We start from the raw sequence: 9,863 nt of genomic DNA, 5'->3' as shown, positions 1-9,863 counted from the left end.
TTGTGTGTGTTAATGGAGGAAGAATATGGGTTGATTAATTTCTTGAAATGAAGAAGAAGAAGGGTTTAGTGATGAAGAAAATAAAATTAATGGAGGGTTTAATGGTTAATTGGTGTAAATATAATTAATAAAAGAAAAATCAAATGAAAAAAAAGAAAGGAAAAGTGGCACCAATGTGGCAGTGACGTGGCGTCGATGTGGCGGAGAGTGTTGCACACTCTCCACTGTGCAACTGGGCATCAAAATGTTTTTGTGCCACGTCAGCCAAAAAGGGTACAAAAATACAGAAAAAATAAGGCCAGAGGGGTAATAGATCGCCCGCAAAGGTTGCGTGCGTCATAATTAATCCGAGTATACATTGGGGGGGTATTTATGTATTTTCTCGACAATAAATACATAAAATTGGAGATGAATTGACTAAATGACCCTTAAAAATTATAACAGACTGCCTCTGTATTATGTCAAAATTTATACATGGGGCCGTAATAGGGTCATTTGTCATTTTTGTAAGGGAAAATGGTCAAATATACCCCTCTACTTTAGTTTAATAGTTAAATATACCCTCCGTTAGTCAAAGTAGACAAATATACCCCTTCCGTTAGTCAAAGTAGATAAATATACCCCTTCCGTTAAGAAAGTACACAAATATATCCCTCATTAATTACCCGATTTAACACCCACCCCGACCCGCAAACTAAATTCTTTCCATCCAAATATACCCACCACCATTACAACTGACCCAACATAACCACCACCACCACTTCCACCACCACAACTAGTAAATTCCTCATAACCATCCTTAACCATAATCCTAATTGTTTTGTGCCTAAAACTTCAAGAGATTGTTGATTTTTAGTTTTTAATTTTAGATTGGAGGACCGTTGTTTAGAAAGGAGGCTTGTGGCAGGGATTTTCTATTTTTGAGCCTAAAGCTTTCATTTTTATTGATTTTAATGTTGCTAGCTACCTGAATATGTGATACAGTGATACTTGAAGAAATTTATCTTAGTTTGCTCCAAGCCTCTGTTGGATATATTTTATAAAGTGTGAAATATTATAATAATCATGTTTGACTGATGACAATCATGCTTTCTCTGGTATTTTGCATATGATATTCAATACTGTATTAAGGATTTAATGTATTTACTGAGATCGAATGATCTTTTTTGTTTTGTTCAGTGATGTCCGAGGACATGGTTAAGGATGGTTATGAAGAATTTACTGGTTGTAGTGGTGGTGGTTGTGTTTGGCCAGTTGTGGTGGTGGTGGGTATATTTGGGTGGAAAGAATTTAATTTGCGGGTCGGGCATGATTTTTTTTTAAGTTAAATCGGATAATTAATGGTGAAATTCGGGATTCTGTCAACTGAGGGGTATATTTGTGTACTTTCTTAACGGAAGGGGTATATTTATCTACTTTGACTAACAGAAAGGGTATATTTATCTATTTTGACTAATGGAGGGTATATTTAACTATTAAACTAAAGTAGAGGGGTTTATTTGACCCTTTTGCCCCTCTTTGTAAAGACCTTTTAACTAATTCCTCAAAATTGGACGGACGTTACTCTTAACTGTGCCTACTTTTTGTCATTTTCTTGTCCTTTTTTGCCCTTTGGTTTTCAGTTCTTCCCTATTGGACACCTTTAAGCTCTCATACAACAGCAGTAGGTATCACAGCTAAGCCAAAAGAATTCCAGAGAGATCTAAACTGCAAATATGGATTGATTCACAAAATCCTAAACTAATAAAGGACTTGTTAATCCCAATTTTTATTTCATTTTCTTGGTAATTTCTTACTCTCAAAACCATGGATTTTCTCCATGATCATGTTGGTTTTTTTTTTCCTTCTAAAATCTATTTAGTTTGAGTTTTTGTTGACTTTCAGTCAACAACCCCTTCATGGCTTTCTAGTTGTTTCTTGATCAAGTTGTGATTTTTAATTTATACTGAATTTTTTTTCACTTTTGCTTCTTGATTAAGGAACTACTTTTTGGTTCTAACTAGTTTTTTTTTTTTCCCCTTTATTTGATTCATTGATCTGCAAAGTTTGCTAATTTTTATGCTAAAAGACCCTTTTAATTAGATTATAGCTCTTTCTGTTAATATTTCTGGGATTTGGATTTATTTAGCCTTGACTACACTAAATTGTCATATTGAACTGTGTGGTTTAATTACTTAATATTCATCTCCTTGCTGTTATATACAGGGACTAATATATCAAGATATATACAACCCATCACTGAATGTTGAATTGGGTGTCTCAAAGGCCATATATTTTTCTTGGCTCACATTTGCTTAAAGTTTGAAAAAAAAAAATTGAGGAGCAATCTGCATAATTTGTAATATGTAACTTGGAATTGGATTTCAGTGATTAGGTAAGTTTCTTTTTAATCAGGGGTTTAACAGTATGATTCTTTTTAAGCTGTGTGGTTTGTTCCTTAATCTTCTTTTTTCTTGCTGTTATATCTACAGGGACTAATAGAACAAGACTTATAAATTCCAGAACTGAGCATTGAATTAGGGTGTCTCAAAGTTCTAGTATATTTGTTTTTCCTGGCTCACATTTGCTGAGTTTCGACGAAATTTGAGGAGCAATCTGCATAAGTTGTAATATAAACTGGAAAGATGGCAGCTTTGTCGCATCAAGATTCTCGACGTATGTATTCTTGGTGGTGGGATAGTCACATCAGCCCCAAAAACTCAAGATGGCTTCAGGAGAATCTCACAGGTACTGCTGTTTTCTTTCTATGGTTGCGGGAAATTCCCCTACTTTGGAATTTTAAATCTGTACAAGTCTTTCATTGTTTGTTTATGTAGAGAGTTATCTTAGGTGAAATCTAGGTGCTCATTAATGGAGGAATTAATTATTCTAGCTCGACCTTTGTTTCCTTTTAACAAGACAATACTTAGCGTGAAGCATTGATTTCCTGCCAATGTACTGAATGAATTCATGATTATCTAAATTGTTGTGGAAATGATTGAGGAGATCTCTTGGTTCGCATGATCTCCATCAGATTACAGAAATGGTAACATCGTGTTACTGATAAAAAAAGAATTGCATAAATAGTGACATCTGTTATTCACAAAGTGGAGTTGTTCTTCAATTCTTAACATGCTTGTGATGGCCTTAAACCTCAATGACTTAGTGCTGTTCAGTTTATATTACATTTCTTGAAATGATTCAGCAACCATGAATATGTGGTTCTCTTTTTCCTCAAGTAATTTCTTTCTCATTAATACAATTTGTTGTTCACTTTGCTAGATATGGATGTCAAGGTTAAAGGAATGATCAAACTCATAAATGAAGATGCTGATTCTTTTGCAAGGAGAGCAGAGATGTACTATAAGAAACGTCCGGAGTTAATGAGATTTGTAGAAGAATTCTATAGAGCATACCGTGCATTGGCTGAAAGATATGATCATGCAACCGGGGTAATCCGGCACGCCCACCGGACCATGACAGATTTAGGACTTGGAGACGATTCACCTGCTGGTTCTGATCCTCAAACACCAGAGCTAACTCCAATGCAGGGTCTTTTCGACCCTGAAGAGCTGCAGAAAGATGATCCCAAGAGCAATGCAGCATTCACAGATGACTCACATTCAGTGATGAAAAGAAATGTATTCAAGCAGCGCAATAATCTGTTTGGATCTGGAAGGGTTGCTGACGGAAGGGTCAGGAAGGGTCTGAATTTTAGTGAGGCAGAGGAGAAAGGAGTGCAGATCCATGAGAGCAACGGTATCCAAACCCGGGCGCTTCCGGAGTCAGAGCGCATGGTTGAATCTGAGGAGATTCTGAAGTTAAAGAAAGCAATTGCCCAAGTGGAAGCTGAGAAAGAAGCAGGCCTTATTCAGTACCAACAGACGTTGGAAAAATTATCTCAACTGGAGTCAGAAGAATCTCGTGCCAGAGAAGATTCCCGAGGATTTGGTGAACGAGCAAGCAAAGCTGAAGCTGAAGCCCAGACACTAAGGGATGCACTTTCTGCATTGGGAGCTGAAAAGGAAGCTAGTCTTCAGCAGTATCAGAAGTCCTTAGACAGGATTTCTGAGTTGGAGAATACCGTGTCCCATGCTCAAGAGAACACTGTTGCAGTTGGTGAACGAGCTAGCAAGGCTGAACTTGAAGCCCAATCTTTAAGACAAGATCTTGCAAATGCAGCAGCTGAAAAAGATGAAGCTCTTAAGCAGTACATGGAATCTCTTGAGATGATAGCAAAGCTGGAGAACAAATTGCAGTGTGCTGAAGAAGATGCCAAAAAATTAACTGAGAGAGCTGAAAAAGCAGAAAATGAGATTGAATGTCTCAAACAAGACATCCTAAAATTGACTGGAGAAAAAGAAGCTGCAGCTCTGCAGCTCCAGCAATGTTTGGAAACCATCTCCACTCTAGAGCATAAGCTTTCTTGTGCCAAAGAGGAGGCTCAAAGGTTGAATGCAGAGATCAATGATGGAGTTGCCAAGTTAGAAGGTGCAGAAGAGCGCTGCCTTTTGTTAGAAAGATCCAATAAATCTCTTCACTCTGAGCTGGAATCTCTGACACTGAAGATGGGTGCCCAAAGTCAAGAGCTTACAGAAAAGCAGAAGGAACTGGGAACTTTGTGGACTTGTGTACAAGAAGAACGTTTGCGTTTTGTTGAGGCTGAAACTGCTTTCCAAACTCTGCAGCATCTGCATGCCAAAGCTCAGGAAGAGATGAGGTCTCTGGCTTCAGAGCTTCAGAACCGGTTACAGGTGTTAAAGGATTTAGAAACTCATAATCAAACATTGCAGGGTGAAGTCCAGAATGTTAAAGAGGAGAACAAGAACCTCAATGCGATAAATGTATCGTCAGCTATATCCATGAGGGATATGCAAAATGAGATATCTAGCTTAAGTGAAGCGAAGGGGAAACTCGAGGTAGAGGTTGAGCTTCGAATGGACCAAAGAAATGCTCTTCAGCAAGAAATCTATTGCCTTAAGGAAGAACTTAACGATAATAACAAGAAACTATTATCTATTGTGACACAGGTGAAGGCAGTGGGCCTTGACCCAGAATGTTTTGAATCATCTGTGAAGGAGCTGCAGGATGAAAAATCAACTCTCGGAGAAACTTGTGAGAGGGAAAGAAGTGAAAAAGTAGCTCTTCTGGAGAAGCTACAAGTGTTCGAAGAGCTTCTTGAGAAAAACTCCATTCTGGAAAATTCACTGTCAGATTTGAATGCTGAACTAGAAGCTGTGAGAGGCAGTTTAAAGGCACTAGAAGACTCCTTTCAATCTCTTCTGGAGGAGAAATCTGCACTTCTCAATGACAAAGCTACTTTAACTAGTGAGCTACAGGTAACCATTGAGAATCTGGAAGAAGTCTCAGCTAAGAATACTGTTCTGGAGAACTCCCTTTCAGATGCTCATGCTGAACTCCAAAGCTTAAAGGTAAAATCAAAGAGCTTAGAGGAATCATGTGAAGTACTAGTCAAAGAGAAAGCAGATCTTGCCCATGAAAAGGAAAGTCTATTTTCTCAGTTGCAAGCTGCTCAAATTGCACTGCATGATCTTGAGGGAAGGTATACAGGATTGGAACAAAGGCATTCAACCTTGGGGAAAGAGAAGGAATTGACACTTCATGCAGTAGAAGAACTGAGGGTTTCTTTGGATGCAAAAAATTGTGAACATGACAGATTTGTCCACACGAGTGAGGTACGGTTGGCTGGCATGGAATCCGAGATGCATCTTTTGCAGGAAGAATGTCAATTAAGAAAGCAAGAATTTGATAAGCTTCTAGAAAAAGCTGTGGATTCTGACATTCTCAACTTCACCTTAAAGACATCTTCCCTAGATCTTGAAGGAAAGGGCTCTTATTTGCTGAGTGAGTATCAGAAGCTTTTTGAAGCATCTGCATTATCTAAAACTTTGATTTCTGATTTAAAGCAGAAGAATGTTGAACAAAAAATGGAAATGACATCCTTGTTTGATCAAGTTAGTACTCTGAGAAATGGGATATTCAAGTTGCTGAAGGCTCTTGATATTGTTCCAAACCATACATGTCAGGACAGGAAAGATCAAGTACATCTTGACAATATTTTTCATAGAGTTGAAGTTTCTAAAGAATCCTTCTACAGAACTGAGGAAGAAAGTCATCGAAGGGCTATTCAGATGAATGTTCTTGTCACATTGCTGGAGCAATTGAAACTAGAGGTCCAGGCTCTTGATACTGAAAAAACAATTATTAGCCAGGAGTCAAACTTCAAATCGGAGCAATTATTGGCGTTGCAGAGTGAAGCGGCTGCACTCAAAGAGGGTAATGAAGAACTGAAATTGATAATAAAGGAGAAAGATCACAGGGGGGAAATGCTAGAAACCGAAAATTGTAACCTGGCAAAAGCATTGCAGTTGGCAGAAGATGAGTTGAAGATTGTTAAAAGTATGGTGGATCAGCTCAATCTTCAAGTAAATGTTGGCAAAAATCTGTTGTCTGAGAAGGACACTGAGCTTCAGGGGATGGAGCAGAAGCTTTATCTTACTGAAACTGAGAAAGCAGTTTTGCATCAAATTTTGAAGAGTGAAGCTGCTGCACTCATAGAGGGTAGTGAAGAACTGAAACTGAAAATAAGGGAGAAAGATCACAGAGGAGAACTGCTAGAAATTGAAAATTGTAACCTGGCAAAAGCATTGCAGCTGGCAGAAGATGAGTTGAAGACTGTTAAAAGTTTGACAGATCAGCTCAATCTTCAAGTAAATGTTGGCAAAAATCTGTTGTCTGAGAAGGACACTGAGCTTCAGGGAATGAAACAGAAGCTTTATCTTACTAAAACTGAGAAAGGTGTGTTGCATGAAATTTTGAAGAGTGAAGCTGCTGCACTCATAGAGGGTAGTGAAGAACTGAAACTGAAAATAAGGGAGAAAGATCACAGAGGAGAACTGCTAGAAATTGAAAATTGTAACCTGGCAAAAGCATTGCAACTGGCAGAAGATGAGTTGAAGACTGTTAAAAGTTTGTCAGATCAGCTCAATCTTCAAGTAAATGTTGGCAAAAATCTATTGTCTGAGAAGGACACTGAGCTTCAGGGAATGGAGCAGAAGCTTTATCTTACTGAAACTGAGAAAGCCGTGTTGCATCAAATTTTGAAGAACTTGAGCAGAGAACTTATTGGGAGTAAAGTAATTATGGAGGACCAAGAAAAGAAGGTCCTAAAGTTGTGTGCTGACAGGAACCAACTGCGCACAGAAAATACACACCTTTTCGAGGTCAGTCAGTTATTACAGGAAGGACTTCAGCAATCGTGTGGAGAGCTTGAAAAGCTGAAAATGCATGAGGAAGCTTTGCATATTGAGATCCAGAACCAGTTGAATGAGATTGAGACATGGAAGTTAGAGACGGATGTGCTTTTAGGGGAGTTGCAGGTCTCAAAGTTCTACCAAATCCTTTACGAGCAGAAGATTCATGAGCTTTCAGAAGCATGTCAAAGCTTCGATGTCCAAATCACTTCAAAGGATAAGGACATTAAACATCTGAAAGAAAATGTGAGCACTTTGGGTACTGCAAATGAAGACCTTAACACTCAGTTAGCTGCATATGGACCTGCAATCTTCTCTTTGAGCGAATGCATATCATCCCTAGAGAAGAACTCCTATTTACACGGGAAACCCAAAAAGCCTGATAATGAGGAAACAAAGGTAACTGCTCTTACACATATGTCCCCTGCTTGACTTCTCTTGTCAGTTAATGCTAATTGTCTATTTGTCTGCTGATATATTATATGTATGTGTGTGTCTGTATATGTGTTATAAAATTATATGCCACAAGATGTTTCTCAATTGATGAAAGATGCATTTTCAATTGTATTGAGTGGAATTTATTTCAACAGTTGTATCATCTTTTATCCTCTCCATCCGTATGTGGTAAGTTGCAAAGTTACTCTAGTCACCACCCTGCCCGGCAGCTTTTGCCATCTTGCATTTGCCTCTTAAATGTGCATCCTGTCTAGGTTGAGCAGTCTTAGGTTTGTTCATTTCATGCTTGTAGTGTCCGGTAAAAATACCCGAAACATTGTTAAATCTTGTAGTGTAGGATAAAAATACCTGAAACATTGTAAACATTTGTGTACAAAAGTGGACCCGTGCAGGATGCTTCTGCAATATGAAATTTTCGGAAATTAGATTAATGCAGCGTTAGCACTGCATTCTAAAGGTTATTTTGAAGAATTTAGACCTTAGCACTATGTAGAAAATAAGGTTTCCTTTTTTTCCTCTTATATGTGAGATAAATATTATCATCTTGGCTTATTTGCAGGACATTGTAATAGCTCATCCAGTTGACAACACTCGTTCGAAAGACAATGAAAATGCTGTGGCAACCGATACATTTTCTGATCTGCATGGATTGGAAATGAGGGTTCGAGCTGTTGAGAAGGCATTGGTTGAAATGGAACAGCTTGTGGTGCAGGAAAATGTGAACATGCATAGCAAACTACAGGCTGCAATGCTACAGATTGAGGAGTTAAAGTCAGAGAGCAGCCTGCATAGAAGAAACTCAGCACCTAAATCTGAAATCCTTGAGGCAGAAAATGGAATTTTGACCAAGGACATCATGCTGGACCATGTATCCGAGTGTTCATCCTACAGAAATGGCATGAGAGAACAGGCTGAATCTAATAATCAAGTTTTTGACCTATGGGATGATACTCCAAATGCTGAAAATGATATTGATTTCCATAAACGTGCTATATCAGTGAAGAAAAAGCATCAACGTCCTGCCTCAGATGTGCTAGGTGAGAAGGATTTGGGTGAGGGCAAATTGAACATCTCAAAGAGATCAACTGATTCCATTCAAGAGGGAAACAAGAGGAAGGTCTTAGAAAGGCTTGATTCCGATGTGCAGAAACTAAGTAATCTTCAGATCACAGTACTAGACTTGAAGAGGGAACTTGAGATTACTGAGAAGGGAAAAAGAGGTAAAGCTGTAGCTGAATCAGAAACTCTCAAAGGACAGCTAAATGAAGCTGAGACTGCTATTCACAAGTTATTTGATCTTACTGGTAAGTTGATGAAGAACATGGAAGACAGCTTTGGTTCTGCTGATATGAAGTCTGCGTTGGAGTCGGAAGAGATTGAAAATGTTAGTAGGAAGAAAATTTCAGAACAGGCACGGAGAATATCCGAGAAAATTGGACGGTTGCAATTAGAAGTTCAGAAGTTGCAGTTTGTTTTACTGAAACTCAAGGATGAAAGCAAAGGAAATAGTAGGGCCTCCGAGACAAAAAGAAGGGTTCTACTGCGAGATTATCTTTATGGCGGGGTTAGAAAAAACAACAGGCGAAAGAAAGCACCATTTTGTGCATGCATCCAGCCTCCCACTCAGGGAGATTGAAGTTTTAAATGACGTGCAGTTTACATATGCTAGCTGACTAGTTTATAGTTCATTTTTCACTTGTGTCCATATGCTTCTGTAGTTTCGGTATGAATATACTCAGAACCTTAACCTCTTGGAGAGAATTTGCTGTATATTCGCGTCCCGCTAAAAGATGTGGCCTTTTTAGTGATGAATGTTTTCTTGTTTGCTCTGAGCTTGTCTCAAATAATTGGGTTGTTCCTGTACATATTACTTCAACCTCAGTTACTTATAGACCGGGATTTGGATCAATCCTGATTGGTCATATGTATATTTTTCTCATGCATAGTATATTTAGAAAGCAAAATCTCTCGTAAAAGAAAACAGAAGTTTAGGATGAACCACGAGAGCGAAGAAAATACCAGAGTAATATATGATTGCCTGATCTTTCCGATTATTATGAACTTTTACCTATAGTTATTTCTTAGGTAACTTGAGTGTAAATATGTTTTTATACAGTTGGTGCATAAAAGTAGTTTTTGACTCTTTTTTATTTG

General features: G+C 38.3%; 1 protein-coding gene across 2 annotated transcripts; it reads left to right on the top strand.

Annotated features, from left to right (window-relative positions):
- The first annotated feature begins 1,597 nt into the window (after window positions 1–1,597).
- Window positions 1,598–9,517, top strand: LOC132051779 (protein NETWORKED 1D). 2 transcript variants are annotated; one of them, XM_059442985.1, is made up of 5 exons: window positions 1,598–1,784; window positions 2,206–2,374; window positions 2,472–2,727; window positions 3,262–7,652; window positions 8,269–9,517. In XM_059442985.1, the coding sequence occupies exons 3-5, from the start codon at window positions 2,625–2,627 to the stop codon at window positions 9,343–9,345; spliced, it is 5,571 nt and encodes a 1,856-aa protein (XP_059298968.1). In that variant the 5' UTR covers window positions 1,598–1,784; window positions 2,206–2,374; window positions 2,472–2,624; the 3' UTR covers window positions 9,346–9,517. The 2 variants fall into 2 exon arrangements, with proteins under 2 accessions (XP_059298968.1, XP_059298975.1); XM_059442992.1 differs by having other exon boundaries at window positions 1,598–1,827.
- Window positions 9,518–9,863: the final 346 nt, after the last annotated feature.

This window comes from Lycium ferocissimum, chromosome 1 (genome assembly GCF_029784015.1).
Source record: "Lycium ferocissimum isolate CSIRO_LF1 chromosome 1, AGI_CSIRO_Lferr_CH_V1, whole genome shotgun sequence".
Lineage (NCBI taxonomy): Eukaryota > Viridiplantae > Streptophyta > Magnoliopsida > Solanales > Solanaceae > Lycium > Lycium ferocissimum.
Note: the sequence above shows the minus strand (reverse complement) of the source record. Positions and strands in the feature narration are given on the sequence as shown.